Consider the following 18,468-nt stretch of genomic DNA (forward strand, 5'->3'; position numbering starts at 1 on the left):
ATGATGTAATACACAGCTCAATCCCTCAGTTTTATTGTTAAATTAAAATAGCACAATTCAAAGATTCAAGTCAGTCACAGTCCTTAGAAGGGCAATGTGTTCACTGGCAAGCTGTTGTTCCAAACTGACAACAGATCACTTGCTGGCAAAAGCCATGATTTGCTCCTAAAAGATGAGAAGAAAAAGATAAGTAATTAATAAACTGGTAATAAGTATACATTCTAGAAAGCAGCTACAGTCTCCTTCCCTTATATATATACGGACAACAGTTCTTCACCAGCCTTTCTAGCCAAGTGCAGAGCACCTACCCCTGTATGCTAGAAAATTAAAGAAGTTGCAGCATTCCTTTCCTTCCCAAGCAGCACAAAACAGAGGTGTTACCAACAAGTTCTGTGCTGAGAAAAGAGGCCATCATTTGGTTTTCTGCTTTAAACAGAAAAAAAAAATTCTGAGCGCTGACACAGCAGCATAGTCCTCTTTTTAGTGCAACTAATACAGACATCTTGCCAGTAGCAGCTACCACGCCTCAGGATTTTACTGCTTTTCAGCTCAGGTAGTGTCTTAACTGTGACCCTAACGCAAAGGAAACAGACCATGTGTGTTTAATAGGAAGAAGGTGACTTGATTTGTGGAGTAAAACATTCCAATCCAGAAACAAGGAATCTGATTTGAGCTTTGAGAGCAGGTGGCTTAAGGAACCTCACGAAAATCCAGCAACTAGGTCAAGATGGTGCAAGAGTTTAGGCAGACTGGCTCTAAAGACAGGGTCTGGCTTTAAGACTGAACCTCCTCACTGCTGCCTTCCCCAGGTAATTTCCAGTATAGAGACTTGCACTTCTGCCCTGAGGGAACAATTTCACAAAGAAAAACAGCACTGAAATGGATAACTCTTTGAGCTGCACACTGCATCTGTCAAGTCACCTGATGTCTCACTCTTAGTGAAGATGTGTCTTCATAGGGCTGGTTTTTCATAGTGCATTTCTGGAATGCAGTGCAAGGTTCCACATTTTCATTCCATAGCAAAATAAAGCCAGAAACTTCTAATGATTTCTAACTTCTGACTACTGGTACAGAGTACAGACACTTAGATCCCTCATCTTCCCTTGTGCTGCAGGAGAAAACAGCTACTACTGAGCCATCAGTTATTTAGGAACTCTTGAGGGTCATTTAGGACAGAAAACGTCAGTTTGAACAAGTAGCATTTTCCAACCAAAAATGTTTCATTTGAAAGAAAAAAATCTTCACAGTTTGTATGTGTTTCACAAATAGTTCTGGACTCTTCCTACAGCCCTCACTAAAGTGAGATTCTTACCTTGACAGGAGGTAGGGCATTTGTGGCTTGCAATCCCCATGTCCTCAGCAACACCAAGGGAGCCAGCCTCGTGGAGTAAAGCCTCTTTAGCACATCAATAGCAGCTATCAAGGAGACATTGTGCCTCTGACGTTCTGTCTCAAACTTCAAGAGATGTTTTAAGGAGCCTGGAAGAGATAATCGAATCTCTATTAAAATTTACATGCACAAACACTTGTGCATCTTATCTATATAGCAGTCTCCACTGACCACTGAAAACACAGAAAGAGAACAGAGAAATGGTCCATCTTAATAAAGGCCTCCTTCCATCTGCCAGTGGTCAGCACCTCACCACCTCTTCAACAACCATCCAGCAGAACTTTTTTTTTTTTAAAAAGCAGATTTGAGATTTGTGCAATGGAAACTGCATCCAATAATCTTTTAACTGCTCCACAGCCAACGGACATCAGAACGGTTCTGCCTCAGAGATGCTTGTGCCGTTCAAACGCAAGATAGCAGCGTGCTTAACCTGCAGCAGAGGTAATGCTTGTCCTGAGGTTAGGCAGCAAAGGCCTGTAATCATCTTACTGCCACTTCGTTGCCTTGGCTCCTTACCCAGATCGCTCCCATTGAAGGCTGCTGCACTGAGGTGATGAGCTAAACATGCGATATCACCAAAGCCCAGGTTTACACCTTGTCCTGCAAGTGGGTGGACTCTGTGTGCTGCATCCCTGGAGCAAGAGAAGACAGAAACTTATATCCCTTTTTGCAGAAAGCCACAATGGCTGACAAACCCCAGAAGGGGCCAGTATAGCACTCCTCACCTGTTTGCAATGAACACCGCCTTACAGCAGCATATACGCTTTATCCATTACCTCCTTGCACGTTATGCTGAACCACCTGACTGCCTCTCCAGTTGTAAGAAGCAAGACAAAGGGGAAATAACAAAAAGCAGTTCTCAAAGGAAAAATTACAAAGAGGTGACTAGCCAAAGTCCTCTCAGATCATGTGCAGAACAGGCCTTAATGTTTCTGTTAGTGACCTCGGCACAACAGGAGGTACATCACTGGCATATTTCACAAACGCAAAGTAGACAGACATCATGAATACAAAGAAGAAGTGGAATATCATTGAACAGAAACAAAATCGGGTTCTTTTATGAGCAGGCTTATCTGTAAAGGACAAAGCCAGACATATTGATAAGGGAGTCTTAAAGTTAGAGGAATGAAATGAAGTTTGGGTATGAAGTGTAAGATCATGCACTTTAACATGCTATAAAGCACAGAGCGCTCCCAATCACAGAGCGGCTCCCAAGTTGGAAAGCTGAAATTTAATATGGCATCCAAGAATTACTATAAGCTACCAGTATATGGCAGCTGTGGCAGAGAAAAAAAGTACATGCAAGGTCAGAATGTAAAAAATGAGGTATTTTCCTATTTCTGTAGATCACTGTACAAAACCCTATGACATCCCATCCAGAATAATTTGTAAGTTTTGTCATTTGTGTTCAAGAAAGGTGAGTTTAAAACTCAAACTGGTACACAGAATGGCTGCTACAATGTTTGGGGAAGTACAGGTCCAGCATGAGATACTGGACTGTTTCACTGGACTATACAAACAAGAAAAGGGAAATAATTATCTCACAATTTACATAGAAAGCACACAGAATGGACAGAGAGCTACTCATACAAAAGGACTTTGTTGGCACAAGAGCACATGGTACAAACTGGGCCTAGATAAAGTCAATCTGAAACTACGAATTATTTCTAACCATCTAATTTGATGACCGGGAGTCGCTATACTTGCATCATTTCTAACCACATGCCACCCACTCACACAAGGGCTACCACAGGGACCTTACCCGATAAGAGCCACACGGTGCTGGACATACTCTATGGCGTGCCCCATTCCAAGGGGGAACATGGCTCGGCTCTCTGGATCTACTTTAGCAACGCTTGGGGGCAGCTGACGGACTGCCGTCCCCGAGGGCTTCAGGAGTGAAATAGCAGATCGAAACATGGCCCCAGCAGTATCAATGAAGTCAGAGTGGTTTACGTTGCTCCACTGAAAAAACAAACAAATCTTTAGATGTTAATCCACACCAGACACAGAAAAGAATCCAGTTGGGAAAAAACTGAATGAGCTCCAAATACTGAATTTATCCACTTGGACAAAACTGTACAATAGAAGAAACTATCATTTTAGGACAACTCCCATGACTTTCAGAACTAACCGAATTCAGTCCCAAGGGGTCATTCTGTCTTTGCTAAGTGCCTTTTTAATATCATCCTCACCAGGGGAAGGAACTTGAGAATACCCCTCTCCCATTACTATCCTTTAAACTATAGGGTTCCATTTTATTTCTTGTGATTACAGTAAAGTCAGCCTCATACACACCACAAGGCTGATACTCACGAAGGCAGAGTTGATGCTATCCACAAAACTTTCCTCATCCATAGCGAGAAGTTCTGATGCATGTTCATGAGATGTAGACCAGACCAGAGAGCTGGCAGTGTCAGACAGCTAGTTTAAGAGAATGTCAAGGGTAAGTATCAAGAAAAAAAGAAGCAAAATTAAACAATCAGTGCACGGATTTCCCCACCTCCCTGGCCCACCTCAGTCCCTCTGCACATTACTCTTCCAGCCCAACTGGCTACCAGTGGCAAATACCAAGGATAAAGTGAGAGGGCAGGAAAGGAAAACAAATGCAATAACTGAAAAGTAAAAAGCAGATGGACAAATTAAGAGACAGAACCAACACAGAAGGACACAGAGAGAAATGAAGTTACTAGAAAAGAACAGACTACAAAATATTTTTTAAAAAATAAAATACAGAGACCACAAGTCATCTTACCGGAAGAAGCGCAATTGGCCCTGTGGGAAGGAACCGCTGCCATGCTACATTATTGTCTGTGGCCTACAGTGGAAAGAAGCAAGTGGATAGTTACAAACTAGTGACCTGGATGACCTGCTTAAGCTGTTCTGCTGCTTACAGAAAAGTCAATTAGCAGAATTTCACCTCAGACAAATGAAGAGTTGCCACCACAGCTGACTGGTCATACCGATGCTCAATGTTCTTAATTTCAGCTTCCTTCCGGACTACGGAGTTATGACCATCTGCACCAATCTGCAAAATGAAGAGATACAATGTCACCTCTTCAGCAGCTCCTAAGAAAGCCAAGATTCCAGTCTACAAACCTCAGCCTGCCGGTACACATTTTTTGTTTATTCAGGGGAAAAAAAAAGAAAAAAAGAAGACTCCCCAAAAACTAGAAGAGGTGGCCCCTTCTGCTCTTGTCCCATTCAGCCCAGTCTTCTTGCATCAGGTACAGAAAAGGCTATGCACCATGTCCCATAGCGTCTCTGACAGCGTTAGCCACTCACCTCACTCAAGCCCTCCACGAGGGTGGAGCGGCACACACGGAATCAGAACCAAATCCAGTGGAAAGGACTTGGGTGAGATGATGCCTGATCAACAGAAATAAGAAGTTTAGTTACCAGCAGTTTGGTCTGAAGTCTGCGTCCATCAGCTAACTCAATTTGGACCCAAGGGCTTGTGTCACAGCTGTGAGAGGGGAGGGGCCAGGTATACCCGACTGCTCTGCTCCCGTAGAAAACCTCCACCCGGTCTGATGGGAACACAAAGTACCATGGTCACAGCACGACACAGACATGAAAAAAGGAAATATCACTACAACAGCCAAGGCCACACACGTCTTAATGGCACCCTAAGAGCTGACCTTACAATTCTGAAGGCATCCTGAAAGAACAGATCTGACCAACCCTTTGTCACTGCAAGGCCTGCTCCGGATAGAAAGCTACAGATGTTTTAATTAAGTCCATTTTTGGAGAAACTATGTCGCAGAGAACGACATATGCAACTGCTTATGCGAAGGCTATGCAGGAAGACAGACTTCTCCCTCCCCCCGCAACTGAAGAAGCTGCCTATGTCTCAGAGTTACTTGTTAGATGAATTATCTTTCTCCCTCTCATAACTTAGCGCACACAACAGAAGGCAAGTATCTGAAAGCTCTCTTCAAGAAATAAAATATTAAAGAAGTTGTCCTCTACCTGCTACCGCATCTAACTGTTTTGTGAGAGCAGACATAATGACATCATTCTCCACTATGTAACCCATGTCATCTAAGTCATCTTTCTCAAAAACGATCATGGCTTCTGAACAAGCATCCCACACCTACAAAGAAAAAATACATTACATGAAGCTACATGATAAAGAAGAGCTGTTCCTTTTGGGAACTATGAATGTATCCATCTGAACAGGAAAAGGATGCAGCAATCTAGAAACACAGAACTAGAAGAAACATCCTGGATTACCGTCCATTCCCAGCTACTAAAGTACATCACATAATTCCTTTCATACAATGATCTAGCTTGATCTTAAAAACTAATTGCAAAGTTTTATATTCCTACTTCCCTGTTACATGATTAACATACAAAGCCACCCTGCCACCTTGTTCTGGGTTAACCCCAGCTGGCAGCTCAGCCCCACGCAGCTGCTCCCTCACACACTGCCCCACCCCCAGTGGGATGGGGGAGCGAATCGGAAGGGTAAAAGTGAGAAAACTTGTAGGTCGAGATAAAGACAGTTTAATAGGTAAAGCAAAAGCTGCATGTGCAAGCCAAGCAAAACAACAAATTCATTCAATGCTTCCCGTCAGCAGGCAGATGTTCAGCCATCTCCAGGAAAGCAGGGCTCCCTCATGCTTAACCTCATGCTTGGGAAGACAAACAGCACCTCTTCAAATGTCCCCCATTCCTCCTCCTTCCCCCAGCTTTATATGCTGAGCACGACATCATACGGTGTGGAATATCCCTTTGGTCAGTTGGTGTCAGCTGCCCCGCTGTGTCCCCTCCCAACCTCTCATGCACTCCCAGCCCACTCACTGGTGGGGTGGTGTGAGGAGCAGAAAAGGCCTTGGCTCTATGTAAGCACTGCTCAGCTATAGCTAAAACATCCCTGAATTATCAGCAGTTTTCATCACAAATCCAGAACACAGCCCCATACAAGCTATTAGGAAGAAAAATAACTATCCCAGCCAAAACCAATACACACTTTTACCTTTATTTCCTGACCAATACCCACGCCTCAATATCTACAGCTTCCATTAGGAATCGACCTTTCATCCTGTAACATCAAGACTCTGAGGACAGTTATTTCCAAGTAGATTGCTACCCCAAAAAAAAGTAACAGGAATCATCATAAGCATGACCTGCCCTTTGCCAAAGAAAAAAACCCTTTGGATTGTTAATGTAAGTACTTCTAAGAATTCAAATTAGACACAGGGTATATTTGCAACCCTAAGTAAGGCACCTGCATTCGCCGGAACGGTTTAAGCCTCAGGCTGCAGACATGATCCCAGGCACCAAAACCTGAAAGAGAAAAAAGACACAAATGCATAGAGATACAGGTCCACATGTGACACTGAGGCTCAAACAAAACTGAATCTCACTTGAGACTCGCCTTGCACCATCCCTAGACAGGGCCAGGTCTGTCTCAATACTTTCACAGCTCCAGCATTGCATTATTTTACTCTTAACACAAGCCAGTAGAAAAGAAACAAGAACTTTCCATGATGCTGACATTTAACAGTCAACTCTCACTGTCCTAACACTGAGTAATAACATAGACACGGAAAGGCACGGCCATCATTGTTTAGAACATTGCCTTCCCCATAAGGAATCAAGGCTCAGATCTCTCTTTAAAATGAAAATGAAACAGGATAAGTGAGTTATCAGACTAGAGAGCACTCAGTACACGCTTCTTTTTTGAACAGAACATTCCAGATGCTGTAGAGAGCACCTTACAACGTCTCACTAGCCTAACATCACAAACATTTCTGTAACAAATCAGGCCAAGATACCAGAACACAGATCCCTGTGTTATCGAGAGAAGCCCAATTTAATCACCACAATTCAGCATATAGAGCACTACAAGACAAAGGGAAATGATTCCATTGAGTTTAGGATGAAGGCAGCACACATGCAAAGGGGTTTTGTTCACACGAAATAAAAGCAGCTCAAACATACTGTTAAAAATGCAAATGATAGAAATCTTACTTACTGCTTAGGAGGGTTGCTGATCCTGGGGAGATGGAACTGACCCTGTTACTGTAACTGTCTGGCACTCGATCATATTCTTTCCTAGGACCAGCCTCCAGCAGAGCAACCTTCTTATCGTGGAAGTGGATATCATGCCCTAAAATAGACAAATAAATGCTTTGTTACAATGCTCCTGCCAAAAATTTCATTTCTTATTTCTGTATCTATAATGCCTATGCATTTTTGTAGTAAGACAGAGTAGATGCAAAACTTTATTAAGAAACATGTTTACAACACGGGGTTTGACCAGGCAGTTAAACTTTTTTATTTTAAAGCTATATGACTACAATCCTGTTACCCTTTTGCAGTTCAAGCAAGGATTAAACGCTTTCTATTTGTACGAAGTTTACATTTTTGTACAATTTTGTTCCTATTTCATTATGAAAGTCCATTGTTCAGGTATTAACGAGTGAAATTTGCAATGTTTACTCCACACACAGAACACATTTTTCAGAGCTTAAACATAAACTCACCTCTTAGAACAAGAGATCAAAACAAAACTTCTATGACACTTAGCGACTACATTAATGTTTTCTTTATCCCTATATTCTGACAGCGGAATAGCACAGGCAGTTTAGACTTCTAATTTTCAGTTAAAGAGAACTGAAAAAAAAAATAAAAATGAAGAGATGACTCAAGTAAAGAGTAAATCACACTACAGCTGAATTAGCCAGCCTTGTTGCATCTGACTGCTATGGCTGCAGAAGGTACCGACACCAGAAATTGCGTCCTTGTAACATGCAGAGTTCACTACTGCAGCAGTCCTAAGAACAGCAGGATCCTGAACATACTCTCCAGATTACGCATAACAAAACCTCATCTCTTGAAAGGTCCCTAACCTGCACGTTGGCCTTAAATACTGCTACTGGAGGGGACCCTTACACTCCCTCAATTCCACTGTGGTTTTGTTTAACAATATAAGCAGAACAATGATAACTTTGCAAGGTAAACCTTATACTTGCAAAGCACTTATTGCTCAGGATCTTTGCTCTTTTGCTCTTCTTCACACTCTTTTCTTGAGGCTTCTGTCACTATTACACCCTTCTGAATCAACATTGCCAATAAAGAGGCAGCCAGTACTCTCAGGATCTCTAGTGATACAAACCAAACACAAATCCATTTTACCTTGGTATTCCAGTGCTTAAAATAGAGGGGCAGAGAACGAAACTTAGGATCGGAAAAACATTTTCAGCTGTGGCTGAAATTATCCATCAGTGATTTAAGGGTGTCCGTGTTTGACACAAACACTACAGGTAGTCTACAGAATTCAAAGTAATGGCTACGTTAACATATATATACACACATGAACAGGACAAGGCAATCATAACGATCAGCTGTCCAAACAGCTTTAAGCCACTTCAGAGCGCTGTCACAAGAGGACGCAGGAATAAGGAAATTCCACAATAAGATCTTGAACATTAAGATCCTAAACGGTAATTACGTAGTTATCTCACACTATCGCCAACACTGATGAATAATTAAGGTCGACTTATAAAAGTACGTGACACTCCACACACTGAAACGTGAAGGTTTGGGGAAAGATCCCAGTTTTAAGTTTTTCGTGGAACAGCGAGGCCAGCGGGACACAACAGCCGGGACTCCCTGAACTCGCAAAACACGGCGCGGGAGGCCCGAAGACCCCCGAGACCTCACACCACCGCGGCAGGGAAGAGATCGCCGCCGGCTCTGCGGCCGTGACCGCAGCGGGTCGGGCCGACGGCACCTGCGAGGCGGCGCGGAGCGGACGAGGAGGTCACAGCCTTACCCAGCGCGGCGGCCATGGCGCTCCCGACCATCCCCCCCCCCGACACTACCACATCGTAGAGCGGCACGGCGGCAGCGATAGCCCGGAACGGAACCCGCGGGCCGGCCCGCAACCGCCCAGCGAGCGGAGCCAGCAACCCCCTGCCGCACACAACCGCCATCACCGCGGAAGTGACGACCCCTGCGAGCGGAAGTCGCTCCGGGAAACCATGACAACGCTGCCTGCCTGGGAGCGGGCGGCACGGAAAGCACCAATGAGCAAGCGGCCGGTGCCGCCCGCCTTAGAGTCTGACTGGCTGCTTGAGGCCGAGAAGGCGGGACTAGAGCTCTGCCACCTTCCTGATTGGTGCGAGCCGGGATCGGTGCTGTTGGAAGGGTGAGGCGGCGGCCTGCAGGTGAGGGGAGAGGCCCGGTCTCGGCCTTCTCGGCTGTGCCTCAGCCCCGCCGGCGGCCGCCGCCAGGGCTGAGGCAGAGCCGAGAAGGCTGAGACCGGGCATGGAGGTTGTGGTCGCACCCCCAAAACAAGCACTTCTCGATTTTTTTTTTTTTCCTTCCAGGTGCCACGACATCCCCTCAGGCTGTAACCGACCGACTCCTGCGTCTCCCGCCAACCGGGGGAGGAGGTGGGAGCGGTTTCTCGGGATGGGAGGCCGGCGGTCTCCGTTAGAACCGGGTTTACCGTACCAGGCAAAGTTAAAGGGTGACCTCGGGGTATGCGAAGAGGATGAGGAACTGGAGGGTTTCAGGCGGGAGGCGGCAGTCCTGCGTGACAAGCTGTGGGAGGCTCTCAGGTAGGATAGTACCCGGTAAGGGTGGCAGAATGGCATTCCTGCTGCTTCTGACCAGTGGAGCATGAAGTCCCAAGAGGCATGTATATAGTACCAAAATGCTGGCCACAAATGTATTCACAGATGGGAGGATGGGGCCAACAGGTGCCCACATAAGCAGCATTCACATAAAACATGAATGGCACGAATCCCATTCATGCTTATCAGCTAATCACACTTAAAATTTGCTAGCAGATCACACGCTTCTATCCCTCATCCAGTCTTCAGAGCTGTGGTCTCTCGGACCTTTTATCTTTCTCTGTGGTTAGTCCAGCTTGGAAGTTCACTAGCAGATCACACACACACACGTTCTTACAAAGGAAATAGTTAATTTATGAAGAACTCCAGCAATCACCAGGCAACTGTATTGACCAGGAGCCTGTTTACGCATGATCGGCACCTTCTGTTTCCCCCCTTTTTCCCAGTTTCCTGTTCCTGGTCCATCCTGATTCACCTTGATCCTTCCTTTTACCTGCATTTATTCCTTCCCTAATATCTCTTTTACTCAGTTTCACAATCACCCTCAAACATCCTCTGAGAAGTTCGCTGTTTCAATGAGACCCATGATGGCCTTGGGGTTTTTTTTGTGTTATCAATTATATGGTCTTCTTATCAGCCACAAAGCTTCCAGCTGAACCTCTTAAGGGTTGCACTAAAGCAGTTCCTTGCAATGGCCCCTCCAACAGCATCATAGGAATGTTTGTTAGGATTTGCGCATCTGTGTGCCTAATTTCTTGCCTCTCCTGAGTTTGTCTTTTATGTTGAGTAGCTATCAGCCAGATATCCCTGCAGTTGGAACTCTCTGTTTTACTTGTGGCCTTTCTGGCAATGAAGTGCTAGCAGCATAGTAAATCAAAGCTAAGTAGGCATAACCGCCATTTTATACATGGGAAATGGAAAACAAGCAAAGCTCTGCTCACAAACTTTGGTAGCAAAGCAAAATATAGAGCCCAAGAATGATAAGCCCTAGGCCTGTCTTTTAACGACCATCTCAGCCTACGGCATCTTTCTCTTAATCAACAGTGTCTCCCTTCTTTTAACTCTGTTTTTTAATAATTTCACTTATTTCCCCTTCATGATGTTTTTGTCTTAGTCATACATCTGGTAACAAAAGGCAGTCCAGTTCTTTGATCGACCTCACCTCGGACAGTACCTGGGATCAGCAAAAGCCTCACTTGCTTCCTAAATCCCACTTGAGGCCAAAAAGCGCTTCATCTCCCTGGATTCCTTCCATCACCATCCCTCAGCCTTTCAAAATGACACTGCGGGAAGCTCGCAAAAAGTCCCAGTTGATGAAGTCATACATGTTCCTTGAACTAGACGAACAGAGAGACAAAAGGCAAAGCCAGGATGAAGCTGAATGTCAGAAACAATTCCGGGCACAGCCTGTACCTGCCCATGTGTTTCTGCCCCTTTATCAGGAAATAATGGAGCAGAATGAGATCCGCAGGCAAATAGCAACACAGAAAAGAAAGGAGCTGCTGCTTTCAACCCAGCGGCCCTTCAGTTTCCTGGAGAAGGAGGAGAAAAGGAAAGAAGCTATCAGACAAAAGTTCCTGGCAGCAGCAACCTCAAATGAGAGCTCCAAACAGAAGCAAGTCAGTAAAAAAGTTCCTAAATCTACTTACGACCCACTTCTTGGAGATAAACTCAAAGGTAAAATGCCAGAGCTCTTCCTGTAAAAGCAACTCCCTGCCTGTCCCTCGCTGTCTCCATGCTAGGAGCGAGGATCATGGCCCATAGGGCGTTACTTGGAGTATAAAGCCAGTATCATTACATCCCCTGGTGTTGTCTAGTCTTCTGTGTGTCACTGATCATTACATTTCATCTAGATACCCCTACAGTCGAGTGTCTTAAATTTAGTAGTCTTGTGTCAGTGTTAGCAGCAGCAGTTCTCTACCACTGCCCAGCACACATGGGTACACTGAGCTCTTCAGACAGATTTCCATACCCCTTTTGCTGCAATTCAGTTTGGGAATCCTTCCCTGCGCTGGATTCCATACCTTTGGTTACGCTAGAGGGACTTGGATGATTTGTGGCAAAAACGGGAAGACAGATGTAGCGCCAGAAGTGTCCAAGGTCCATGCGCTATCTTGGAACTGACAATTTTATTCCCACCCAAGTGATCTGTGCTGCACAGAACCCCTAGGAGAAAAATACTTCCTAAGCCCAAACAGGCAATTAGTTCAGTTGTGATAGAGCAGTAAGTCCAGCCTCTCCTGCCGTTCTCTGATGTTTTCAGTTACCTTCCCACTCACTCTCTGCCTTCTTCAGTGCTAAAACTGGGGAAGTAGGTGGCAGCACTATTCTAGTCAGAGGGACAGCCAAGGAAGTTTTCCTGATGCTCGCTTTCTTTCAGATGGCTTAAGTTGTAAGTCTGAAATAAACAATACAGACTTCACGCTTGAATATAGGAACTAAACCAGTCCTTGATAGTTCTCATTGCTTTTCTCACCCCTTTCTTTTTTTTTGTTTCCCACTGATTTCTTCTTGAGTAGACACCAGTTCAGTTTTCATCAGAAAACATTCTGTTGTGCTGTACTAAACTATATAGATTAGAAAGAAACAAACAATGGTTTGTCCCTTGCTCTCTTTTACCTATCTGGTATATCAGAAGGGAGGAGGAATGAACATCTCATACCTCAGTCAATGCAAATTTATAAATGGACTCAAAGTCTTATTTTGCAAACAGCAATAGTGATTTTTTTTTCTAAAAGTAAAAAACGAACCCACAGCCAACTGTTTGTCTTCTGCACTTTCACAAATATTCAGGGCTGCACAGGATGCTATACCCTGAAACACATTCTTTCTATGGAAGGTTTGTCACAGAAGTCACAAGACATGATCCATCCACCAAATGCTCCTAACAAAATCTTTTCCAATATAGACAAATGTGTCTGTGGTTATTACACAGAAAAGCCCTCACCCATTACAAGTGCATTTGAACAGCCCGTTTGGATCACACAGTGAACACAATGACATCAAGTCCCAGGTGAAAAGCAGAACCTTTGTTAACAGAACACTTCTGCAAGACCTTGTGCACAAATTACCTGGTACCCCTAAGCACAGGCATAGGAGGAGAAGGCCTGTTCAGCAACTTACTTTGATATAAGTGAAAGAGATATCTAGAGATTAGTGCCTAAGAGAGACTCTACCATCTTTTTTTCTGGTATCTTTGAATTTTTTTCCCTGGGAGGCAGAGGAGAGAGAGGCTGGTAAGTGGGGAAAGAGAACACAGGATGACTGGTCTCTCCTGTATGTGTAGCTGCCATCATAAAGAAAACTTTATAGAGTTGTGCAGTAGCGATTTCACAGCCTTTTATGTTACTCATGTTCTTCTCATTGCTTTGCTTTTTGATTCATTAGAAGCTGAACTTTACAGAGAAATCCGCATTCAAATGAGAGCGAAGGATTTGCTTGAGAGCTCCATAGCTCCTATAGATACTAGCAACTGTCGGAGGGAGCCTCAGTCCCGAACTGCCACTAAAACTAAGCAGGAAAGACTTGGCTTCTTGGAGGACAAAAGTTTCAGCTTCAAGCCAAGGATTAATCCAACAATACCAGATTTTGAAAGACTTTACTGGGCATTTCAGAGGGAAGCAATAAGGAGACAAGAAATCAAAGAGCCAACTCGTAATAAGCCATTCAAGCTAAGAACCTCCAATCTCCGTGGCAGGCAGAGGCAGGCTAATGAAAAGATAAAGGTGAGATGACTGGATATTTCTCTGGTACTGCTTTCTCTGATGAAGATAGCAACTTCTTAAATTTACAGCATTTATTTATGGATGGTTAATGTCCTGAGACCTCTGCCCTTGTCTGGGGAGTGCTCCAGAATTCTAGGACAAACCAGAGAGCAAACTTCTACACAAAGAGATGAGCTATGACAGCTAAGGCTCATCCACCCATCCATACTCCTAATCACATCTCCTTGCCCTCAACCCCTCCCTGTGTAAATCCCTAATGATGGAAGGGAGAAGAATGTGCATTGCCCACATACCCCAGCTGTTCTCTTTGGTAGAAAAAGAACAGAGGAGATTCTGTACTGTGAACAAATACACTGAATGAAGTTCCATTTTTTTCCCAGGATTCTCAGCAACTTTCCAAGGTTTCAGTGCAAAAAAGTCATTCTCTGACTGGACTTTCCTCTCTCTCTTCCAACACCCTTCCAGTGCATATTACAGATGCAACTAGAAAAAGGGAATCTGCTATTAGGTAAGTAGAAAAGTTTGCCTACAAGACAATACACCAAAGGCGGTGTTTCCCCTCATCAGGTCAACTACATCGACAATACTTTTCCTAAATGTTTCTGTCTCCTTTCTTTGCTAATTCTTGCCCTGCCTCCCAGTTGACTTGGGAGCTGCACACTCGTATGTCTGAAATTTTGCTTTTCTCCTTAGAGGACTACAAAAGTGAAATTCCCTGCTAGCACGTAGTCTGGCAATCTTAAATGAGCTCATTAGTAATTTTTTTCTATATAGATACTCCCAAGATAACAAAAAGGAGGGGGACAAAGAAGGAATTTATTGGCTGGAGAAACAGAAAAAGAAATGTCAGGCTATCCGAAAGTCAGTGAACAGCCGAGCAAAAGCCCTGGATCCACACAAAAGTCTGGAGGAAACACACAAGGAGAAGTTGAAACAGAACTGGTCAGTATCCTGTTCTGCACAGAAATAATCGTTTGGTCTACTAACTGGGGATCTGATGATTCTTTAGGAGGCATTGGGTCTAAGAACATTCCTAGCCTAGCTTTTTTGTCTGTCATACCCATTCCACATTCATTTGGATTTCTTGACAATTCCACACTACTCCTTCCATACAGAACAGCTTCCTTTAGATTAACATCTGTAGAAACTAATTGTACAAACAAGCCAACTGAAACCTGTCATTTGGTAAAGCATGCGTAAGACAAGGTTTTCTAAAAATGTGAACGCTGGCTCTCTGCTCACAGTCTGGTAGTGAAGCTTTGCTATTGGGTCTGGAACTTGCCAGCAACAGGATTTTTTTACCCAGCATTCAGAATAGAGAGAATTACCAGAGGTGTTTAAAGGATGAAACAGTTATTGAGAATTCGCTCCTGATCAGCTGTAGTCAGTGGGCACGATTTGACAGGCAACTTTTCCATTTCAGGCAAAATATGAGAGAGAACACAAAGGAATACAAAAAGGAGCTGGAAGAAATGCAGCTGCGAGTCAAGAACAGACCATACCTCTTTGAACAGGTCACCAAGGTAACTGGTCAAAGTTCCAGAGTGTTTCTGGACGACGGGATACATTGTCTTTCATATAAGGCAGGCATTAAGAAATCTAGTCTCAAGTTAATTCACAGATAAGAAGGTGAAAATGGTTGCATAGTCTCTTGACTATACTCAAAATAAGACATGGAAGGGCCACCCAAGTATAATTTAAATTCCATCTCAGCACTTGAAAAAAGACTCAGACTTATTTCTTGATTGTTGAGCTTTCCAGTCCCTAGTATATATATTGCAATCAAAATATATGGTTTGATCAAAATCAAGGCCTTGTCACACCAGAAATGATATGAATACCTATTCTGCACCTGAATACCATAGCCTACAGTCTAGGAATTTTAAACCTTTTTTCTTAAAAACCTCTCTAGTTGAGCATTTTTCTTTGTACCTCTAGGGCTAATAGAAAAACATTAATGACCGTTGTTCTGCTTGTATCACTTGCAAGCTCTGCTATCTGGGGTTGTGTTCAGCACATCTCATCTATCGCACAGTACCAGCTGCAAATCTGTGTTGCACTTCAGGTGCAGATACAATCTTTATTCTCTGTAAAGTACCTTTTCCCCTGGGTTTTCTCTTTCAGTTTTGTCTCTTTGCACAGCTGATACCTGGGTTAGAGACATAGTGAGAATACATTGACAATATGCTGATTTAAGGTTTCTCAATAGAAAGTATCCTCCTGGATCAGACTTTCTCTTCAGATGAGTGGTTAATGGAGGCAGAGAAGACATTTGTATGACAAATATTGGTAACATTTCTGTTTGCCAGGTTAGTGAGAATTCACCAGTATGAATAGCATTCACTCCTGTTGAGACAAGGTTTCTATCCTTCCATGTAGAACACCTTTGTCTTTAGGAACTGGCCAGTCCCTCTGGAAAACCATCATCTCAGACTACATTAATTTGCAAGGTTTATTTGGAGGCAGTGAGGATATAGGATCCAGGATGCCTGGTTTTCAGTTTCATTAAGATGAGCTGATGATATGAAGCTATTTCACAGGTACTCTCCATTTATTGAACTCCACTGTTGTTAGTGCTTACAAATTACAAGCAAACACACTTCCAGAATTTCTTCCAACCCTTTTTTGCATGTATTCTCAATGTGAGTGTCACAGTCAGGACTCAGACACAAGTGTGCTAGTCTGGTAAGACTGGAATGCAGGAGAAAGAAGAAGGAAGAGAAAAAGAACAGAAGCAGGAAAAGGTGAGCTCTGGCTTTGAGAGATGTGGGACATTGTCGTAGTATTCCAGTTTGGCACTGTATTGTATGGGTGACAAAAATTTTGGATGGGGGCTTTGCTGTCCTCTTGTTCTCATTAGGAGTGTTAGCCATGAACTTTAAAACAACTTGACTGCTCTGGGGAAGCCCCAGTTCTACATGCTTACCCTCTGAGTTTTGATTTCATAGCATGGTGCTCGTCAAGGAGCAGAGCGTCGCTACAGACACACCCTCCAGCAGGTTGGGCTAAGTGAAGAATTTGTAAGGAAAAAAGGGAAAGATGCCACTGACGTGCTGGAAGGAGAATCTGACATTCACAGGTAATAAAAACAATGCAATACAGCTCTTTGGCCTTTGACTAAAAATATTTTCCTTGTTCATGAAAGCCTTCCAGTTTGTATCATCTAGTGTAGGCAAAATAAAATCAACTTCACTCCTCTTATTAAGATCATGGCTTCTCTATTGTAACTCCTGTGGCTGCGCTCTATTTTCTTATGCATGCGGCAAAGCAGCAAGTAAGCACTGCAAACTGTGTCTGGTGTGAGACAATCACTGTTTCTGCAGAGCACCCAAGCCTCAGGGTGAAAAGGACAACCGTACTGTACAGGAAGGAGAACCTCAAGAGGAACAGAGCAGAAAGGAAATGGCACCCTAAGATCTAGCAAAACAATCCATCGATCATCTCTTCACTTTTTTAATTCAGGATTCTCCAGGTTAATCCTCGGGAACTTTATGGTTTAGGCTGACACCTAAGAATTGCTCTGGGGTGAGATGCAAGAACTTAGTAAAGGAAAAAAAGACCAACTGTTGTTTAGAGCATGTCTTGTCCAGCCCAGCAAACCATGCAGCCTCCTTTTGTCTTCACAAGTGTTCCTCGTGTGAGCCATTTCCCTTTCTTTACAGGAAACAAAGCAAGTTAGAAAGGTTGAGGCACTATCTTTGGATAAAACTAGATAGGAAAGATTGAAGTGGTGCATCCTGTAGTGTCAGCTCCTTCCATTCATGCCACAGAAGCCCACAGAGGGAGAGAATGCCTTTCAGTGTGCTAAACCTTGATTTACACATGTATGTGTAGGATGCTTTTAAACAAGTTATTTCTAAAAAAACAAATAGCATGATTTGACCTACCTTGGGAGAAGACTCAAGAGGGAAGTCCATCTCTGGTGTTAACACTTCATTCACTCATTACCAGCTCTGCTCCTTCCTCCCATTAGGAAGAAGCCATTGTCTTTTCCCATATTTCATTATTTGAAATGGTTTTAACATCTTACCAATTTAGGTCATTAATTTGGCCTGGAAAACAACCAAGTTATGAAGGAGGTTGTAATTAAAACAGTGCATCACTTTGGACTGCTGTTGTCGTAATTCTACTATTACTGTGATATCAAAGGTGGACTTTGGTGGGAGAAAGATTAGGTATTACCTGTTGGCACGTTGCACTCAAATGCCTGGCACATCTTGAATGGTGTAGTTCACACATTAGTGGTCTTCCTTTACCTGACAGTAATAATGAGCTCAAAAATACCAACTCTCACCACCTGGAATGTTTTCTGAGAATGGTGTTATCAAAGCACTTTGAGATTAAAAGATTTTAAATGGCTGTCATGTTTCTGCATTCTCCAATTCTTTGTCAAACATCTTTTCCTCACTTTTTAAATAGAAGCTGTGTCTCTCAATCTTCATTACCTCAATTCATTTCTCCTTACACTGTAATAATGAAACCTTATCATCAAATCAGAAATACACTACGTGTAAGTAACACAGGTAAGAGCTACCACATTAGATAAAGATATAAAACTGAGATAATGACATTTCCAAGTATGTGAAGTGTAAAGGAAAACCTTAAGAAAGGAGGAGCAAAGGCTCGACTTCAAATTAATATATGATATTATGCCATATCCCATTAACAAATACTAAAGTGTCATGCATGAGTACAGTAACAGATAAATCCAAGCCTTAATATTGGTCCCTAAACAGAAATTGCTGAAATGGTGATGAAAGTA

The 18,468-nt window shown here is 43.4% G+C and overlaps 3 protein-coding genes across 3 annotated transcripts in view; 2 read left to right on the top strand and 1 right to left on the bottom strand.

The window, feature by feature from the left end:
- ENTPD5 (ectonucleoside triphosphate diphosphohydrolase 5 (inactive)) overlaps positions 1–4,409 on the top strand; it is a 29,531-nt gene extending 25,122 nt beyond the window's left edge. Inside the window, exon 15 of the transcript XR_015183429.1 lies at positions 4,379–4,409. The gene's annotated coding sequence lies outside the window, so the exon portion shown is untranslated. The remainder of the gene's footprint in view (positions 1–4,378) is intronic.
- Positions 18–9,336, bottom strand: COQ6 (coenzyme Q6, monooxygenase). Its single transcript, XM_086463386.1, has 12 exons — positions 9,177–9,336; positions 7,374–7,508; positions 6,624–6,682; positions 5,363–5,486; positions 4,790–4,920; positions 4,311–4,418; positions 4,146–4,208; positions 3,707–3,814; positions 3,153–3,355; positions 1,907–2,022; positions 1,313–1,479; positions 18–165 (listed from the first exon to the last, which is right to left on the bottom strand). The coding sequence occupies exons 1-12, from the start codon at positions 9,334–9,336 to the stop codon at positions 136–138; spliced, it is 1,404 nt and encodes a 467-aa protein (XP_086319512.1). The 3' UTR covers positions 18–135.
- A 481-nt stretch (positions 9,337–9,817) lies between these two features.
- FAM161B (FAM161 centrosomal protein B) lies at positions 9,818–18,083 on the top strand. The gene is made up of 8 exons (XM_009948139.2): positions 9,818–9,966; positions 11,096–11,658; positions 13,369–13,706; positions 14,087–14,214; positions 14,481–14,648; positions 15,130–15,229; positions 16,655–16,785; positions 17,030–18,083. Exons 1-8 carry the CDS (start codon positions 9,818–9,820, stop codon positions 17,118–17,120), a joined length of 1,668 nt encoding a protein of 555 aa, XP_009946441.1. The 3' UTR covers positions 17,121–18,083.
- The last annotated feature ends 385 nt before the right edge of the window (positions 18,084–18,468 follow it).

Source organism: Leptosomus discolor, chromosome 3, assembly GCF_034619465.1.
Source record: "Leptosomus discolor isolate bLepDis1 chromosome 3, bLepDis1.hap2, whole genome shotgun sequence".
NCBI lineage: Eukaryota > Metazoa > Chordata > Aves > Leptosomiformes > Leptosomidae > Leptosomus > Leptosomus discolor.

Coding starts and splice junctions, on each gene's coding strand:
- COQ6 (XM_086463386.1), bottom strand. CDS start 9,336: ATGGCGGTTGTGTGCGGCAGGGGGTTGCTGGCTCCGCTCGCTGGGCGG. Junction 4,209..4,310: donor CAACTCTTCATTTGTCTGAG/GTGAAATTCTGC, acceptor TTTCCACTGTAG/GCCACAGACAATAATGTAGC. Junction 3,356..3,706: donor ATAGCATCAACTCTGCCTTC/GTGAGTATCAGC, acceptor TTGTTTTTTCAG/TGGAGCAACGTAAACCACTC.
- FAM161B (XM_009948139.2), top strand. CDS start 9,818: ATGGGAGGCCGGCGGTCTCCGTTAGAACCGGGTTTACCGTACCAGGCA. Junction 14,215..14,480: donor AAAAGGGAATCTGCTATTAG/GTAAGTAGAAAA, acceptor TTTTCTATATAG/ATACTCCCAAGATAACAAAA. Junction 14,649..15,129: donor GAGAAGTTGAAACAGAACTG/GTCAGTATCCTG, acceptor TTTCCATTTCAG/GCAAAATATGAGAGAGAACA.